Source organism: Penicillium citrinum, assembly GCF_028827155.1.
Source record: "Penicillium citrinum strain IBT 23319 chromosome Unknown utg000006l:1.0-3011923.0:1.0-3012962.0, whole genome shotgun sequence".
NCBI lineage: Eukaryota > Fungi > Ascomycota > Eurotiomycetes > Eurotiales > Aspergillaceae > Penicillium > Penicillium citrinum.
The window spans coordinates 1,818,695-1,837,766 of NW_026622691.1; the positions used below are offsets into that span (position 1 = coordinate 1,818,695).

The 19,072-nt window shown below is 48.5% G+C and overlaps 8 protein-coding genes across 8 annotated transcripts; 4 read left to right on the forward strand and 4 right to left on the reverse strand.

Moving 5' to 3' along the window:
* Nucleotides 1-1,025: 1,025 nt before the first annotated feature.
* On the forward strand, nt 1,026-2,592 carry N7469_007213 (pex2/pex10/pex12 family protein; the record flags this gene model as incomplete). Its single annotated transcript, XM_056646131.1, has 3 exons — nt 1,026-1,334; nt 1,399-1,662; nt 1,723-2,592. The coding sequence occupies 3 exons, from the start codon at nt 1,026-1,028 to the stop codon at nt 2,590-2,592; spliced, it is 1,443 nt and encodes a 480-aa protein (XP_056499572.1).
* Nucleotides 2,593-2,774: 182 nt separating this feature from the next.
* On the reverse strand, nt 2,775-3,149 carry N7469_007214 (anthrone oxygenase family protein; the record flags this gene model as incomplete). The annotated part of the gene is made up of 1 exon (XM_056646132.1): nt 2,775-3,149. The coding sequence occupies one exon, from the start codon at nt 3,147-3,149 to the stop codon at nt 2,775-2,777; it is 375 nt and encodes a 124-aa protein (XP_056499573.1).
* A 799-nt stretch (nt 3,150-3,948) lies between these two features.
* On the forward strand, nt 3,949-5,930 carry ilv3B (putative mitochondrial dihydroxy acid dehydratase; the record flags this gene model as incomplete). Its single annotated transcript, XM_056646133.1, has 3 exons — nt 3,949-4,101; nt 4,177-4,390; nt 4,477-5,930. The coding sequence occupies 3 exons, from the start codon at nt 3,949-3,951 to the stop codon at nt 5,928-5,930; spliced, it is 1,821 nt and encodes a 606-aa protein (XP_056499574.1).
* A 148-nt stretch (nt 5,931-6,078) lies between these two features.
* On the reverse strand, nt 6,079-6,381 carry N7469_007216 (uncharacterized protein; the record flags this gene model as incomplete). The annotated part of the gene is made up of 1 exon (XM_056646134.1): nt 6,079-6,381. The coding sequence occupies one exon, from the start codon at nt 6,379-6,381 to the stop codon at nt 6,079-6,081; it is 303 nt and encodes a 100-aa protein (XP_056499575.1).
* Nucleotides 6,382-8,070: 1,689 nt separating this feature from the next.
* N7469_007217 (OPT family oligopeptide transporter) lies at nt 8,071-10,467 on the forward strand (the record flags this gene model as incomplete). Its single annotated transcript, XM_056646135.1, has 1 exon — nt 8,071-10,467. One exon carries the CDS (start codon nt 8,071-8,073, stop codon nt 10,465-10,467), a length of 2,397 nt encoding a protein of 798 aa, XP_056499576.1.
* Nucleotides 10,468-10,951: 484 nt separating this feature from the next.
* N7469_007218 (40S ribosomal eS19 domain-containing protein) lies at nt 10,952-14,961 on the forward strand (the record flags this gene model as incomplete). Its single annotated transcript, XM_056646136.1, has 5 exons — nt 10,952-11,420; nt 11,495-13,224; nt 13,682-13,950; nt 14,384-14,470; nt 14,534-14,961. 5 exons carry the CDS (start codon nt 10,952-10,954, stop codon nt 14,826-14,828), a joined length of 2,850 nt encoding a protein of 949 aa, XP_056499577.1. The 3' UTR covers nt 14,829-14,961.
* A 515-nt stretch (nt 14,962-15,476) lies between these two features.
* Nucleotides 15,477-16,124, reverse strand: N7469_007219 (uncharacterized protein; the record flags this gene model as incomplete). Its single annotated transcript, XM_056646137.1, has 3 exons — nt 15,477-15,506; nt 15,559-15,788; nt 15,944-16,124. The coding sequence occupies 3 exons, from the start codon at nt 16,122-16,124 to the stop codon at nt 15,477-15,479; spliced, it is 441 nt and encodes a 146-aa protein (XP_056499578.1).
* A 561-nt stretch (nt 16,125-16,685) lies between these two features.
* N7469_007220 (CAIB/BAIF family enzyme) lies at nt 16,686-18,592 on the reverse strand (the record flags this gene model as incomplete). Its single annotated transcript, XM_056646138.1, has 4 exons — nt 16,686-17,243; nt 17,300-17,800; nt 17,857-18,155; nt 18,208-18,592. 4 exons carry the CDS (start codon nt 18,590-18,592, stop codon nt 16,686-16,688), a joined length of 1,743 nt encoding a protein of 580 aa, XP_056499579.1.
* Between the last annotated feature and the right edge of the window lie 480 nt (nt 18,593-19,072).

Consider the following 19,072-nt stretch of genomic DNA (forward strand, 5'->3'; position numbering starts at 1 on the left):
CGACGAGGAAAATATGTATGGAAAGGATCAGCAGAGGGATTTCGTGGGAGTAAAGAAAGTTCGAAGGTGAGGAGAGAAGAAAAAAGAGAGAAGAGGGGATAATCAACCAAAAAAGCATCCGTTGATTACATTTGCACTAATAAATACTTGCATGGAAAGTGCGCATGCTACCAAGGTAGCCATGGGACTTTGTGACTGCCGGTGTCTCTTCCGTTGCTTGTAAGCCTGTTGTACTGTTACACTTCCACTCTTAGACCACGCTGCCAGGGTGCGGCTTGTGATTGGCTGGTGTGACAGGGCCGAAAGCGTGGGGATTCGCCAAGACCCGCCTGGAAGCTTGAGCTGGGTCACGTAAGGTGTATGCAGTAGACTTATTCAAGCCTGTAGGGAGTCAGCGTAGTACAATGACTATGCTAGAACGCAGCCTCTTTAGTACCTCGCTTACGGAGCTACGAGTGGGCGTCAAGATTCCACTCTATAGTGGAAGTAAGGAGAACAATTGAACACAGACCATTTTATGGTTCCACTACAGTACTATCATACAGCATTTGATTTACTAAAATCATACCAATAGGAATATCCTACTAACTAATTTTATGGGAAAACTTTCTCGAGATACTGGAGTTGATATCGATTCAGAGTTTATGGAACTATCTACGGAGTATGCACTATGTGATAGTAACTACTTGTAGTTACTCCGCGCAAGAACCTTGCGGAATACGTACGCCCCGCAACAGACGTTTTTGGTGGGACCCTCTTCTTTTCTCTGGCAGTATATTAAATATTTCTTGAGCTTGTGCACCGCTCCTATATTTATATTTTTTTGTACTTTGAGTCTCCTATATCTCTCCCCGCTGTATGATCTTATCGATCCCCATGAAACAACCTAATGATACCCAGTCACGTGAATCTAACCTCGGCTCCCAGTCCGGGGAACCGAGACGCCGCCATGACTGCTTCCCGTCTATTCTCCGCTCTCTCCATCTCCCTCATCTTCACTAGCACCACCACATCATGATTTCACGATGAGCTCTACAAACTTTGCCGCTGCACAGGAGCGAGTGCTTGAACGCCGCCGTCTACGTGAGGCGGAATTGCGTGCCCGTCGTGCAGAACAACAGCGGGCATCTCCGATCAATGCGACCTCCGTTCAACGGCTTCCTTATCCCCTAAATCGTCTGCCAGGAGCCGGCTGGTCTCTATGGAATAATGTGAAAGGCCGGGATGGGACGCGGCCGGCTTTCCGAGTAGGCCAGGTGGATGCCGAGCTGCTGGACGAGGAATTGCTGGGCTTATTGAAAGGCCAGGTCGGCGAAGCTCTGAAATACTTCGGAGTATGTACACATCTCATCCCTCAGCTGCAGGGAAGTCCAAATGCTAATTGGAATCTCACGACAGCCTCAAATGCGTGAAGAGTGGTCAAATGAAATTCTATTTGCACTGCGGGCCATTCTCTTCAAACTCTCGATATGGGATCATAATGCCTCTTATGGCGCTGCCCTGCAGGGCCTTCAATATAGCGATAGCCGCAGCAACGGACCTGTACTCGCTCCTCCAACAAAGTGGCAGAAATCTATCTATGGCTTATTGACCGTTGGTGGACGCTATGCCTGGGACAAATGGGAGAGCTGGTTGATTGGACAAGAAGGTGGCTATGAAGAGGTTGGTAGTACTTCATTCCACATCGGTGTTTTCTAGTACTAACATCACGTCCTGTTCCAGCCATCACAAGAGGTCCGCATGCTTTCGCGTTTGACCGACTTTATCTCTACGTCACACTCTATTGCCGCCTTCATTTCATTCCTCGTTTTCCTCGTCAACGGTCGATACCGTACTCTCGTTGACCGTATACTCCGTATCCGCCTTGCACCTCCATCTGCTCAGGCCAGTCGTGAAGTCTCATTTGAATACCTCAATCGGCAATTAGTTTGGCACGCCTTTACCGAGTTCTTACTCTTTTTGCTACCGTTGGTGGGCATTAGCCGGTGGAAGCGGTGGATCGCTCGTGCATGGAGAAAGGCCATCAACGCCCTCAAGTCGAGCGGTGATGACGATGAAGTACAAGAAAAACAAGGAGAGCTTGGCCACCTTCCGGAGCGAACTTGCGCTATCTGCTACCGGGATCAAAATCCAGCTGCTACGACAGAAACCGAAGTGCTCGCTGCATCAGCTTCCACCGGTGGTATTTCCGGATCTTCGCAAACCGATATCACAAATCCATATGAAACTATCCCCTGTGGATGTGTGTACTGCTTTGTTTGTATTGTTCAGAAACTCGAGGGAGAGGAAGGCCAAGGCTGGGTCTGCCTTCGATGCGGTGAGGTTGTCAAGAAATGCCAGCCTTGGAATGGAGATGTTCTGGAAGAGGCTCGGTCGCAGCCAGGTACCGGCAAGATTGTTGGATTCGCTATGGACGAAGAGCCCCACGAAGAGTCACAAGAGAAAGAACTCGATGGGAACACTGCTGGAAAATCCAGCCCTCTGGAAGAAATTACCGCAGATGAGGCTCTTCAGCATTCTAGCGAGTGGTCCGCCGAGGACAAAGAAGCTGCCAGCGACCATGAAGGAGAGCCTTCGGAAACCCACGTCTGAGCGGTATAAATCTTCTCGTGGTCACTTGTTCCTGCAATGTCTATATTATATGACGGGGGTCAACTACGCCCAGTCAACAGATCCCCATCGATACCCATCGATACCCAGAACTTCTAAGGTTCCACTGTACATAAGGAAATATACATATCATTTTACCCAAATTAGTCATGCTATACTTAAACTTATTGCATATGAATGGCCCCTAAAAAGCCGATCACACCCCCAACGAGTGGAAATGCCGCTCGACACAAGTTGAGCCATGCCCAGTCTCGCATCAACTGAGGCACTTGCTCATCCTGTTTCGCCCGCATAGCCTTCTCCTGTGCACTAATAACCATTTCTCCATTTCCTTCTGCGACTGCGGCATCATCCCTCACCGCATGCGCCTTCAACTGACCGTTGGTATCTTTCATTGCTGTCAGTGTCCAAGGTATAATTCCCAATGTAGTCGCAATAGCGGTGACATAAAGACTGCTCCAGCTATAGCCCAGTACATTAGGAACCAAGGCGTCTCGTAGCTTCCAGGCAAGATATGCATTTGCAGCTGAGGAAACCATGGCGATGGGGGGGGAAGATACTCTTTCCGCGCTCGTATACATCTAGCCACTGGTGACTGAGATGAGCAACTGGGGTCCCAGGAACTTGATGTTCTGGCACAGTGGCTGACGGGGGATGACGGGCTGGAAGAGAGAGGGCAGGGATTGCTACCACGGAGAGACACATGATGCCGCCTGTTTGCCGTGTCGTTAGTTTGTTAATTAGAGACACGGGTTCTTGGGGAGCTGGAGTTAAGGTGACTTGCCGGCCGTGATGCCGCAACCTAAAGTGCCGATTAACTGGGCGACTCGAATATCGCTTGTCATATTTGAGTATAATCAATATCAGTGTATATAGTACTTGTAGCTCAGATGATTCGAGACAGATTTATCCTGAGAGAGAATGATATAAACTTGAAAGGGGGCAACTTCGAGAGGATCCGCCAATTCCGCCTCGATGACGTCGAAGAGCCTCCTTTGAGTGTTGTACTACTAGATAGTATGGTAGAATGTCAACGTCTAGTTAATAAATACGCAAGGTACATGTCAAATTCAATAAATTGGACCAGAACCACTTTCTAGCTTAACCAACTATATGTCTGCCTCTTTTGTTTAGCTCAATTCCCCCGCAAACTCGGATCTGAGCAATGCCCTCACGTTGACTGGTCGTCGCATCGCGGGGTTCCACCTCGGCTTTCCTTGCGAGTCTCCCCTCCAAGCTTCGAATTCGAATTCGGAGGGTCTAAATTAAAAATTTTGGAATTGTCCTCTCTGCGATTGTCCCAGACTTTTCCTACATCCATTTCTATTTAGCCTCATCATGGACCCCCAACCCAAGACCAGCAATCTGGCTGAAGCCAGGTACATCAACTTCCCCAGTCTCCCCGCTGATGCCAAACACCCCGATGGCTCCCCCGCTCTCAATCGCCATTCATCGACTATCACACGAGGCCATGATTTTCCCGGAGCTCGAGTATGTGCTACGCTACGTGTCACGCCAAAGAAACCTTATATTTGACAATGGCATCGCTCACACGAACTCCTCTAGGCTATGCTTTTCGCTGCAGGTGTTCCCGACAAAGAAGCCATGGCCAAGAGCCCACATGTGGGAATTGCCTCTGTCTGGTGGGAAGGTAACCCGTGTAACATGCATCTGATGGATCTGGGAAAGACAGTCAAGAAGTCTGTTTCCGAGAAGGGTATGATAGGCTGGCAGTATAACACCATTGGCGTGTCAGACGCCATCACCATGGGCAGCGACGGTATGTTTTTTTTTCTCCAGCAGGCCAGGCAGGCAGTGCGATTGGTGAAGGATTTGAAGTATTGATCATTTGCTGATACATCAAAGGAATGAGGTTCTCACTACAAACTCGTGAGATTATTGCCGACAGCGTGGAGACTGTCACTTGTGCTCAATATCATGACGCCTGTATTGCCATCCCCGGTTGTGACAAGAATATGCCCGGTGTGGTCATGGGTATGGCTCGTCACAACCGCCCCTCCATCATGATCTATGGTGGTACCATAAACATCGGATATTCGGACCACCTCCGCAAACCCGTCAACATCTCCACCTGCTTCGAAGCTGCCGGTGCCTACGCCTATGATACACTGCGCCAGCCCGATGACGGCGGTGATACCAGCAAGACCAAGGATGAGATCATGGATGATCTAGAGAAGCATGCTTGTCCCGGTGCTGGTGCCTGTGGTGGTATGTTCACAGCCAATACCATGGCCACAGCCATCGAGTCAATGGGTCTTTCTCTTCCTGGCTCCTCATCAACACCCGCCGAATCTCCATCCAAGATGCGCGAATGTGTTCGCGCTGCAGATGCCATCAAGACATGCCTGGAGAAGAACATCAAACCCCGCGATCTCCTCACAAAACGGTCCTTCGAAAACGCCCTTGTCATGACCATGGCTTTAGGCGGCAGCACCAACGGCGTCCTTCACTTCCTGGCCATGGCCCGTACAGCCGGCGTCGATCTAACCCTGGACGATTTCCAGCGTGTCAGTAATAAAATTCCTTTCATCGCCAATCTTTCCCCAAGTGGAAAGTACTATATGGCCGACCTCTACGAGATTGGTGGTATTCCTTCGGTCCAGAAACTTCTCGTTGCCGCGGGACTTTTGGACGGAGATATCCCAACTGTAACTGGAAAAACGCTTCGAGAAAACGTAGAATCCTGGCCGTCGCTACCAACAGAACAGACTCTCATCCGTCCTTTGTCCAACCCCATCAAGCAAACCGGTCACATTCAAATCCTCCGCGGCAATCTCGCGCCGGGTGGTGCCGTCGCCAAAATCACTGGTAAAGAGGGTCTCCGATTCAGTGGAAAGGCGCGTGTCTTCAATAAAGAGCGCCAACTCAACGATGCGCTGAATGAGGGACGAATTCCTCGCGGCGAGAACCTGGTTCTGATTGTTCGATACGAGGGTCCTAAGGGTGGACCCGGTATGCCAGAGCAATTGAAGGCTAGTGCCGCACTGATGGGCGCGAAATTGAATAACATTGCACTTATTACCGATGGTCGGTACTCTGGTGCGAGTCACGGATTCATTGTTGGTCATATCACTCCTGAGGCGGCGGTTGGTGGACCTATTGGACTGGTTCAGGATGGGGATATAGTTACCATTGATGCGGAGACGAATTCTTTGTCTATGGATGTTTCGGATGAGGAGCTTGCTGAGCGCAGACGGGTATGGATACCTCCTGTGCCACAAATTACAAGGGGTGTTTTGGCGAAGTATGCTCATTTGGTTGGCGATGCTTCGCACGGTGCTATGACGGATTTGTTTTAGATAGGTATATTATAAGGTTTTTTAGACTGAAGAGAAGAACTGAAGAGAAGAACTGAAGAGAAGAACAAGAACCGAAACTTATGAACGTGAAATATGTAAAAGCCCTTATGCTATTGTACATGGACCTCTTTGCGGTTGAACGGTTGGACTATCGAGTATTCGCGGGCCTAGCATCGGCTTTGAGATCAGGCTGAGGTTTGGCGGAGTTTGTTATATTGGTATTGCCTGCACTGGGAGGAAACTCAGAATAAGGCGGCGGAGGATCATTCATGTCGTTTGATAATTCAAGGTGTTTGCCCTCTCTTGATTGTGATGTTGATTCTGACAGATTTTTTGCATATCTGGTAACTGGATTGTTCTGTTGTTGGCTGCTCTGACTGGGACTGGCGACAAGTTTGGATTTTCGATTCCGTGCTCGAGCGACATGATATGGAGATCCTTTCAGATACATGGTGACTTGTGTTTTGAGAATTAAATTAGGATCGAGGGAACTCTTCTGATTAATATAGAGGTTAATTGGCGATGGTCGGGCGCAAGACACAGCCTCAACGTTGCATCATTCGCTGATCTCCGGCTCCACGGTGAACTTAACACAGATTAGAGCCTTGGGCAAAGGTGTAGATCAGGGTTAGATTTGAGGGCTATCCTGCCTGGCAAGCAGTTTGAATACTGTAAGCCAATCCATGACGCAGGTTGATTCGCATATCCGAGGTATTTGCAAAGGTTCGCATAGATATACCTCTCTATATCTAGGTAGATCTATTAGGTGTAAAAAACTATCGAGTTCGAAGAGCTAAAATGGTTCGCTATTATATAGTAGTTACAATTCAGAGGGATGGTCGGTTTGTGTTCCAACACAAACCGAGTTAGTTTGGGGATAAGGATCACATAATTAAGGCTTTACAGTACTCCCACTGAGGTACCGCTTCAATATTGTGACAAGTGGGCCGGTGGAGCAGGCGTGAATCTCTATCCAGTCCTTGAGGCTATGATATCCGGACATGAACCGCCGTATTGCCTGCGATAAAAAACAAAAAAGCCATTTGAAACGCGGCGATTGTCGATGCGACGACCGCATTCGCGCGGAAAAGTGGCACTTCACGTGACTCTATACCAGAAGCATTGATTGTTGCGGAGATAATGGTTAACTTGAGAAAACTTTCGTATGTTTGGATTTTGTAGAAGTATTCATTTAGTTTAGTCAGATTTTGACCATGAGAGTTTATTCTCCATTGACCCCTTCAGAAAAAGTCATGGTTAGAGCAGTTTGATGCAGTCCATAGAAGTGACTATCCACGGCCTATTTTATTTCGTTTTTTATTTAGCAATTTCTATGCAATTAATTACTAATTAATAGTATTTAACTAACCATTCTGTACTCCGTACCAAATTTTGTTTATCAAGTTATCATCTACTATGTATATAATATATCTGGAATGATGAATTTCAATTCAGATAGAGAAAACAAAATCCCGGAATTGATACTGTAGTAGGAAGTTATCTACTATACAGTCGAGTATAACAAGATACGTAGCAGCCATCTGTACTCCGTAAATATCTCCCCTTTATACTATACCAGATCATATCAGTCTATTATGATCTCTGGACATCAGAAATAGTAGTGATTGTTTTACACCAATACATGCATAGATACTACCCGTAGTAATTTGTGAATCAAGTTGACGCTAAGCTCGGGTCATTTCCCAAAAGCGACAAGCCCTGATAACGCCATCCACGCTACGAATTATCTTTGTCGCGCACCACTTCAACCTGCAGCAATTGTAACGTAATACAAGCTTTGTTGTTCCGCTATTTGAACTTAACTTGGCTTGCTGATTGGTTCGGGCTCCTGAAAGAAGCATCTTTTCAGGCTTCGGTAGCTCCGATGGACATGATTCGAGCTAGCACGCCATGTCGAAGGATGGTGGAATGCGATAGAGATACTACACTACTACACCGGGCCAGTTTGTAAAAATCCGAAGATGCTCCGTGCTCTTTGAAAATGTATTGTCTTTTTTTATTATTTCTGTTTGTCTTGGTTTCCTTTCTCTTTTTCTTTCTCTCTGTTCCAGTAACTTGGTTTTTTTTTTTTCTTTTTGTCTGCATTCCAAAGACGATCTACGGACGTCCATAGCAGAAAATGGCTCTTCTAGGGGTCTTTCGGCGACGGAATCAAGGGATTGCGGATAGTGGCTCTGACTCCTCAGAAAGGACAACAACTGAGCATAATATCTCCCCTTCGTCTGCACCAGAGGACATGTCTAGCGACAAAGTTCCCAATTCAGAGAAGGTGCAAGTGTCCGAGACGCTGGCCATTGAAGAAGAAAGTCATGACGATCCAGAAATCGCCGCGCTTCCTCTTCAAGTGCGACAATTGATCAACTTAAGAGATGATCCCACTCTACCTACTATCACCTTTCGTTACTTTGTTCTTTCCGCCATTTTTGTCATTCCGGGCGCTTTTCTATCTCAGCTGAGCTACTTCCGGACGACGAGTGCAAAGTATTCCGTATTCTTCGTTCAGATCGCCTGCCACTATGCAGGCCACTTTCTGGCACGAACCTTGCCAGCTTGGAATATTCGAATTCCCGGAACGAACTGGGGGTTCAGTCTGAATCCCGGCCCATGGAGCATCAAGGAGCACGTTTTGGTTACAATCACGGCGGCTTCAGGAGCCTCCTATAATTTGGGCTATGCCCCCATCGTCTTAGCGGAGTTATGGTATGGTGAGAGGATCCAGCCGGCAGTTGCACTGTTTTTCATGCTTGCGATTGTCTGGATTGGATATGCTTTTGCGGCTCTTGCGCGACAAATCCTCTTGCCCGACCCCGACTATATCTGGCCCCAGGCTCTGATGCAAACAACCTTGTTCGAGACATTTCGTCGAACAGACACAACTTCGCGCCTTGCCCGGCGTCAGATGAAAGTTTTCTTTTTCTCTCTTCTGGCAATGACCCTCTGGCAGTTTCTGCCAGAATATGTCTTCCCATTCACCTCCTCCTTGGCGTTCCTTTGCTGGGTCGCGCCACGAAACCCCGTTGCCAATTTCATCGGGTCCGGGCTGGGAGGCATGGGATTCCTCAATCTATCCCTCGATTGGTCAAACATTAACTGGAACGGCTCGTCCATCTTGCTCACTCCTTGGTGGACACAAGTCCTTTTGTTCTTTGCCTTTGCCTTCAATTGCTGGGTCCTCATTCCTGCAGCGAAATGGGGAAAGCTTGGGTCCTTCAAACATGGTCTCATGTCAAACAGTCTTTTTATGGCAAATGGCACCGAGTATCCTACCTCAAAGGTACTCACCCCAACCTTTCACCTTAACGAAACAGCCTACCAGGAGTACGGTCCAATGTATATGGGGACGCAAAATGTGTGGGCAACTTTCTTCGATTACGCAAAGCTCCCGGCGGCAATCACTTGGATTGCTACCTTTGGCTATGCCCAAGTCAGCAGTAATCTCAAAAAAATCTTCTCAAACCGCAAGACCGGTACCGGTAATCAGAAGGATCAAACTGCACAAGGAGAAGGAATCCACTACAAGTATAACGATCGGTTGAATGTCATCCAGCGACAATACAAGGAGATCCCCACATGGTGGTATGTTGCACTATTTGTGATAGGGTTTGTCATTCTCATCACTAGCATCGCCTGCGGGTATCTCTTCATCCCCATTTGGACCTTGTTTGTAGCACTTGGCAGTGCGGCCGTTTTTGTGGTTCCATTTGCGTGGCTCTATGCCATTTCCAACTACCAGCTTGAGACGGGCTCTTTCAATGAGCTTGTATACGGATATATGGTGCACACCAAGGCTGGTCAAAACCATCAACATCCATGTGGACCCTCCGTCTATGGTTCTATCGCTGGTGATGCATGGTATCGAGCGCAGTACATGTTACAAGATCAGAAAATTGGCCATTATATGCATATTCCGCCGCGTCAAGTATTCTTCTCACAGATATTCGGGACGATTCTGGGTGTACCAATCGACTATGCTGTCGTGCGTTGGGTCATGGACACCAAGGGTGATTACCTGACGGGCAAAAAGACCGATCCTCTCAACCAATGGACTGGCCAGAAACTTGTCACATCCAACACAATGGGCATGCAATATGCCGTTCTGGGTCCCAAGCGACTCTTTGCACAAGCTGAAATGGCTCCACTCCCGTGGTCCTTCCTCGTCGGAGCCGTCATTCCTCCTATACTTTTCATCTTCCACCGGATGTTCCCAAAGCTGCGAATCGATCTCTGGAATGTCAGTATCTTTTTTGGGGGATTGGCGATGTTCTACGGAAACGTCAGTACAGGATACACATCAGCTATCATCGGTGCTTATATTGCAATGTACTGGGCGTATCGACGTCATTTTGAAGTGTGGAAGCGGTACAATTATTTGGTCGCCGCAGCGTTTGACGCAGGATTTAACCTGAACATGCTGCTAATTTTCCTCTTCTTTGGATCTGGCAAGCAGATCTCTATGCCAAAGTGGTGGGGCAATAATGCCGACTCTGTGGAGCGATGCTTTGCTTTGAGTAGTTAGCTGAGAATAGTATAATCTGGCTATCAATTATTCATACTAGTACGCAGTATATATATATATAAATTTGATACTAGTACCGGCCTCTATTTACTTGGTATATTCAGGAGTATAAATCATGCTATGTAAATAAATACTATGAAAATGGCAGCCACGTCCCACACCGCCGGTACCCTAGAACGCCCCTTCCTTCTAGAAGTCCATCCTTGGTGGATCCACTGAGTCACGTTGTTTCCTCCCCACGCTGAGCCGCCAGCCATCGTGACTGGCCGAGTCTATTCCTTTTTTTTGTCCTCCAAACGTTGTCGATCTTGCACTTTTCATTGGCATCACAATCATACCGCCAATTCTATTCAATCCAAGCAGAATCCGCGCTGCCCGCGCGTGCCTCCTGATCGACCTTGGGGATCCACAACTTCTGCCCGGCACTGGCGCCTCCGTCGACTTTCGATTCTTCTCGACTGTTGACATAAAAAGGTAGAGCGCCATGGGCTCCGATAGCTCACCCTCGACTTCTTCACTCTACGATTCGCTCTCCCTTATCCCCCAATCACTTAATCGCTCCGGCACTGCGGCCTTCAGGCAGCTCGTGGCGGCCCAACGCGCCTCCTTCGCCTTCGTCGCAAATTACATCTCGTCGCTCTATCACAATGACAGCGTAAACTGGGGTCAGGTTGTGTTTCTATCTACCTGTGTTGTCACCATGGCTGGTTGCGGTCTCATCACATCATTCATCCGACGCAAGTGGTCTCAGAAAGGCCGTTCGGGGTCGCAACGGTCGAAGCGGAACCCTTCGTCCACCAGGTCGAACAAATCCACCAAGACCCTTACCTCGTCGGATGATGATTACGAGGATGATGATCTCGATAGCAGTGGGTCGCTACGCCATGGCACTGATCCTAGCCATGCTAAGGCGACACAGTGGTCTGCTGAGCCTGAGCAGCAAAGCTCTGATGGTAAGAGAATTTCATCCACGCCCGCGTCACCGGCACCATTGAAAAACCTTTCATATCTTCTAACAGATTTGCAGCTGCCAAAACAGACCCCGGTTTACTTAGGAAGTTCACAGAATTCGCCTCTTATACGACATCCATAGCATCCTATCCAGCCATTCGAACCTTTTACAGTCCGCATCCTCAATTGAGTCGCCTCCCAACCAAGCCCTCGCCCGTCCCACTGCTCGTGTTCGTTCATGGACTAGGTGGATCGCTTGCTCAATTTCATCATCTGCTTACAAGCCTGTCTAATGTCGGGTCTTGTTTCGGTATCGATTTGCCAGGGTGTGGACTGTCCAAATTTGCACCATCGGAATGGGAAGCCTACTCAGTGGAAGCCCTAGCTGAGTTGCTTGTCGTGGCCATTGAGCGACACCGAGATAAGGAAGCTGGCCAAGACGTAATCCTCATCGGCCACAGTCTGGGATGCTCCATATCTGCCTTGATTGCTTCTTCTAACTCGCCTGTCGGTAAGAGTCTGAAGGAGCATATCATCGGTCTTGTCGCAGTGTGCCCCCGAGCAATGCCTCCTTCGGCGGAGGATGCCACTTCATTCCGCAGACTCCTCCATATTCCTGGCTTGATTTTCGATTTATGGCGTTATTGGGACCGCCGCGGTGGTGCCGAAAGCGCTAGTGTTATGAGAATGGTGGGCAAAGATGCGGATGCGGAGACTCGAGATCTGCAAATCCGTTTCAACAAACAGAGCCGAACGCCAGTCTGGCGCCGTATGGCATGGGGTACACTACCCTCTTATGGGACCGGAGAGGCTGTTGGCGGCATGCCTGGAGAGGAAGTCTGGGCCGGTATTCACATGCCAATTCTGCTGGTCGCAGGAGAGGCTGATGCGATTACCAAACCCGCTGAGATCCAAAAGCTTCTGAAATTCTTCGGCGATACTTCGACTCGATCAACTATTGACACGGCTGAGGGCAGCATTATTCCCGATGCGTCCACAGTTCACGACCAGATAGCTGTGGCAGCTGATAGTCGCGCTCACGATGAGGTCTATGGCATTCAAACCAGTGAAACGGAAAAAGGACTTGAGCAAACATTTGGGCCACGGAAACGAGTGGTCAAGTCTGCCATTCTACCTGCCCCGGCATCTCATGCTCTCCTCTACGACCGGGCGACCTACCGTACCCTCGCGGGGATAATCCAAGATTTCCTTGCCTCATATATTGACCAGCGACTTGGTCTTGGTTGGCAACTCCAATATTTGAACACTTCTGGAAAATGGGATGTGAAGAATCTCGCGAAATGGCGAAAGGTCGCACCTGTCTCACAGCCAATCGGTGGCACATTCGCTGCTTTGAAAATGCTTCGTGAGGTGGACGAGGAGCATAATCCCGTTCGGTTCTCGGCTCAGTACAAGAACAAGATATATGCGGTTATCGATATCAGTCATGAGAGTCCCGTCTACAATCCCTCAACTCTGGAAGCAGGTGGCATCCGCTATAGAAAGCACCCAACCGTCTCTAAGATTCCCCCTACCCCAGATGAGACACGCGACTTCATCGCTCTGGTGGATAGTCTTCGGTCAGAAATTGACGAGCAAATGGCCGACCGCGAAGACGAGAAGCACGAGCACTCCGCGCGCCCGCTTATTGGTGTGCACTGCCATTACGGGTACAATCGCACTGGCTTCCTAATTGCCTGCTATCTCATCGAGCGACTCGGATATGGAGTTCAGGATGCGATTGATGAATTCAACCGGTGCAGGCCACCTGGTATTCGACATGGACATTTCGTGGATACACTTTTTGTGAGGTATTGTGTAGGGCTGAGAAGAGCGCCTACTCTGTAATATTCTGTTTTTTTACATTCTCTCTTTGTTTCATACATCCCCTTTCTGAGAGTATTGAAGATGGCGTTTTTTTTTTTTAGAGATGTGCTGAGCTGGAACGGACTAGGCGATGGGAGTTTCCATATCATTATTTACAGATCATGAGACACGATTCCTTTCTTACAGCGATAGATACTTTATTATGATTATAATTATTTGGGATTTCTGGGTGGTATAATGTACCATAGGTACTGTAACAGAGACAAGTTCAGCGTCAGCCTCAGTCGTAAGAGAAGCAGAAGTAAATTCCATGTTCAAATTAGCGCAATAAAACGTACTAGAGAGCCTTGGCACCTGTAATATTTGTGCCTTTATTATCAGGCATGAATAAGGCCACACTCGACAAACATCACATGACCGCTTAGGGTACGGCTAGCCCGAACAGGCTAAGCGAACCCACGGCACACAGACTCCGCGCAGCCAAACGGGAGTGTCTCGAAATTTTGGACTCTTCGACTTCGATCCTGCCCACGACTTCCGCCAACTCTCATCCCCAACGCCCTCTTCGACCCCTCGACAAGTCGCCAATATGGGTGGTGTTTCCGTTCGCGATGTGGACGTAAGTGTCCTTCGATTTCCCGCCCCTCGAGGAAAGGACCTGATGATCATCATCACCCCCCTCGATCTACCTGGGTTTGGATCGATGTGCGTGTGTTCTGCGGATGGATTGTATATTCTTGGAAGCATTGGAAAAGGAATATATTGGGCTTCACAGTCGCTGGCCTATTGAAACCGCTGGGTTTGGTAGGGAAGATTCTGATCTCTGGGAACTGGTTTGAAATGGTTTATCCGCACACAGATCGACATGATATGTTGGTTTGTTTGGCTTCCTATTCAACTGCTTCAAAGCAAGTGAAGAATTTTCTCAGGGTCCCAGAATCGGAAAATAAAACTGCGACACGATAGTAAAGAGATGGAATCGCCCGAGAACAAAATCCGACATCCGCAGACCTTGTGCATACTGATCCAAATTCTCGCTCGACACAATTGCACACATATAAAGTCATCAACATGCTAACGAAGTTCTTCTCAACTACAGGCACAGAAGTTCATTGCTGCTTACTCTGCTTTCCTGAAGCGTCAGGGAAAGCTCCCCATCCCCGGCTGGGTCGACACTGTCAAGACCTCCGCCTCCAACGAGCTTCCCCCCCCAGGATGCTGACTGGTACGACATGCACTTTCTTCTCTCGATTGAAAACCGAATTCCATAGCTAACATTTTTTTTAAGGTACTACGTCCGTGCCGCTGCCGTCGCCCGCCACATCTACATGCGCAAGACCGTCGGTGTTGGCCGTCTCCGCAAGGTCCACGGCTCTACCAAGAACCGTGGTTCCCGCCCCGCCCACCACGTCGATGCCTCCGGCTCCGTCGACCGTAAGGTCATGCAGTCCCTTGAGAAGATCGGTGTCCTTGAGACCGATGAGGACAAGGGTGGCCGCCGTATCACCCAGTCCGGCCAGCGTGATCTGGACCGTATTGCTAAGACCACCGTCGACGAGGATGAGGAGTCGGATGAGGAGTAAACGTTTCGCAAGGGCTTAATTGTTTCGGGGGGTCGTTTTGACCGGTGCCTCTAGTTTATACCCTACCAAAAACAAAAATGGCAAAAAACTAGCGGCAGGTGGGAAATGAAATGATTCATCACAAAAAAAGTTCGGAGCTAGGTCCCGGCGATTTTTCTAACGTTTTTCCCTTTTTTTTCAACTGTTATACTCCCATGACGACCAGATGGGGCTAGCGGAGAGAAACGAGGAAGAGGTTTTTGCATGAGGAGGCATTCCATCGCGAGAGAGAGAACAAGACAGGGTTTCTTTTCTTTCATATATGTTGATCTCCCTCGCCTCTTTGACCCGGCCAACCCAAGGCGTCTTTGTTCCTGTCTTCTCTCGCGGTCTCCTGGAAATAAAGAGCATGTCTGACTAAACACTTTAAAACTGTTCCAATTTACCCGGCCAGCCGTAGCTTGTAGTGGCCACAGACATGCCAGAGCCCAAGGTTGTAGTCCACAGGTTGTAGTCATAGAAGTGATGCAGAGGATTCTACTTTGTACGACTACAAGGGGTGGCGTTTGTAACTTATAGTACACTGGCTATGCAGAAATTCCTTGCTCGGTATAAATACTATTTATAGTACCTTATGTTTATATATTCATTGATCTATAGAATCCTTCATTATTTCTTGCCGGATTGAGCCGAGGGGTCCTATATTAAATCAGTATCTACACCACTTCAAAAATTCCGATGTTAAACATACCAAGTAAACCTGATAGAACTGCATCTTCACACCCTGGCCAGCTTGCTCAGGAGCGAAAACTACCCTTCCAGCCCATGGAACATAAACATCCTTCTCAGGATCAGCCTTAAGTCTATAATTCACCCCACCATAAAGCATGATCTCGTTCTCGCCGCCGAAAAAGATGCGGGTGGGCGTGTGTTTCCGAGATGCAACATGTGCCCAGAGACCATGGCGGAGAGGTAGAATCTCTAGTTGAAACGATTAGTATATACCCATCTATGGGTTCTAAATGTTTATTGAACATGAAGCCGCATTGCAGAGTATCTCCAATTAGACATCTGGCGGAATCATACCAGCATTCAACAACTTCTTGAACTCCCACTGGTAGAAAGATGATACATACCACTTGCACCTTTTGCTTCTTTCGGACCCATGATCAAAGTAGCATCTTCCGTGAAACTCTGGACATATTTCTCGTGCAGAGACTCGGTATCACTAGTGCGGTAGAAGTCCTCCATGAATGCGACAAGAGCTGCACCGCGCGGTGGTGCGCGGGCCGTGTCGTAGGCGATGTTGTATGACATTCTGAGTTGTTGGCGGGTATTCGAATTGATTGAAGTTTGAGTAGCGTGGGTTTTCCTTGAAAGATATATGAAGGAAATTGAATATTTTGTATTGTTGTCTGACATTGACGTCCATTTCATCATGAGGGGCCGTCGGACCGGCGTGCATGCCGCATCCGATCTTATCGTAGGTGCAATCCATGAAGTATGACGGGGAAGTCAAGTTTCAATCTAATAGTCCCGATATCTTGTTATATTGTACATCTTTCTAGATATGAATGTTATTAACAGACTATACGAATTCCCTCCGATTACTTCAAGCAGACTTGCTCTTGGTATATTAGTTCAACTAAAGGTTGTGTTTCAGAAGAGTATGGGTCCTAGAGGATGTCTTCCGACGGAGCCGATTGCCCACTTCATGTCCGACTGTATCAATCGGATGCTCTGAATTATTTCGGAGCATATGTGGGGTATTCAAGGTTAGTTAGATCAAGTCTCTGAAAAGTCCATCATTTATGCAATCAATCTATTTACAATGCAGTATCCGAGGCCCATACTCTTCTGAAATAAAAGCAGATAAACTCAAAGCCTCTTCACATCGCCCTCTCCATCAAGCTTGAAGTCTTCCCAGTTCGCTTGATCAGTTCCATTAGGTCGACTAGCCCGAACAAACTGATTATCCACTCCCTCCACAACTGCAATAGGCTTGACAACCTCAATGTCCGCGTTATATGCTCGCGAGAACCACTTCTCAGTCAATGCCGGCCGTCCAGACTCCGACTCGGTGCCAGCAGGAGCATAAAGGTGTGGGAAACGTTTCTGCATGCTCTTGAGAACAGTAGATGAAATACGATCCACACTGTCACAGTGGCGGAGCTGGAAAAATTCCGCGGGTTGGGCCGCGCGCAGTTGCTCCTGGACTTCGGCGGAGTACTGGCCAACTGCAAAGAGCAGGAGATCGTAATGCATCAGTGAAGCCTTGCCGTGATAGGATCCGCCTGTTTTAGCACGGTGGTAAAGACCGGAGAGGGCGGCGATGGCGCCCATGCATCCAGTTCCATAGTCGGAGATAGGGAAGGGTGGAACAACGGGGTTGTCCAGGCCCATGAATTTTCCTTGGGCCCATGCGATACCGGTAACCTGTTTCAAATTAGCTGAGTGGAATCAAATATGTGTTGTATTGGGTTTAAACATACACAGTCTGCGATTTGTTGCCATCCAGCGCGTCCGGCCCATTCACCCTCGTATCCGAAACAATTCTCATTGACGTAGACGATACCCTTACCACGCTTCTCGGCCAGGGATGCCATTGCCTGTGGTCCATAACCGAGTTTCTCCAGTGCACCAGGACGATATCCATCGACGATGACATCTACGTCGTCAAGCAATTTCTCAAACTCTTGACGGCCGGCTTCGGTCTTGAGATCCAGGTCTGCGGCATGTTTTCCCATATTACCGTCAACTTGGAAGAATGGCACATCGGACAGGTTCGGGCTTGTCACTTTCAAAACTTCTGCACCATACTCGGCCAGAATGCGGGTGACTGTTGGACCGGCGATGATTCGGCACATCTCCAAGACTTTAACGCCCTCCAAGATCTTAGTGCTGCCAGCGCGGCGAGTGGGGAATGGCGTAGGTGCAATAGTCCCCGGAAGCTTGGTGACCTTCCAAGCCGGTTCTTCAACATTGAGCTTGCCCTATATCTGTATTAGTACCTCGATCACTCGTGAAAGATCTAGGTCTGAAAACGTACATGTGGCGTCTTGATAAAGTCCTCATGTTTCAGTGCAGGCACACCAGCTTGCCGCCTTTCCTTGTTCATCTCCTCCAGCTCGGCCACAGAGTATTTCTGGACATGGCTCTCAATTACCTTAATGATATCTTCGTAATCAGTCAAGTCAGGCCGTTGACCCTCCAGTCCAATCATGTTCAATGTCGTAGTAGCTTCCAATGAACCATGGATGTGATAGAACTCGCCCGGGTTCTTGGTCTTGTATAGATTAGCCGACATACGTCGGTAGCCATTCGATTGTGCCGCCAGCAGGTCAGTGTCTGTTATACTCAGTCAATAATCAAACACTAAATTTGAAAGTAACAAACTTACCTTTCAGCTTGGATTTTACATTTGGGTCCAACTTTGATAGCCCATCAATCTTGGCCATGTACGCTTGGCATCCGAATGCCGTCGCGCCCTCGAGGCTGACCTGTACACCACGAGGTTGCGCACCCTTTCCAAACCTCAAATCAGCCAGAGCTGCAGCCACAGACCCCTCGATACCCTTCAATGCCGCCAAGGTCTCAGTCTCCTTGAACGGAATAGGAAAGTAAATCTCATTATGACTGGATGAGAAAGAAACCCGTTCTTTATTGGCCAATACTTCAGAAGGGAGATTCAGCCGCTCCGATTGCTCGCACAGGTTTGAGAAAATCTGGCTAGTCTCGAGGACAGGCGAGTACGCCGCAGCGTTGGGATGGCGGTTGCTAGCCATATCTAATATCTTTTCGTTCCGTCGTCTGCCGAATGTGATCAAGATTGATGTTGTGTATCTTCAGAGAATGTGCTAGTCCGGATAATTGGCCCTGCTATTGATGATATTGCAGATGTGAAGAATGCTTGATTCGGAGAATACCCATGCAATTAAGGTTGCGCGGAGAAGTTTGGTGGGTCGGCAGTGGCGAAGTTGGATGATATGCCTTCAGAATCAAAAGCTCGTCCAGGCCGGGGCGGGCGTGAGGACGAATTGTCCAGACTATATATGACGACAATCATCGGGTTCTCTCCGTCGGGTGGTAACCGCGCACCAGCCGTCGGCTCACAATTCGAGGCGGATACATGATGCTTGAAGACCCCGCAACGCTGATCCGAAAGAAAAGATTCGGCTTAAACCTGCCGAGCCGGCGATGGAAATTTCGGAAGCGATAAGATCGGATATTGGCATCACGTGGAAAGCCGAGAGTAATCATTAATT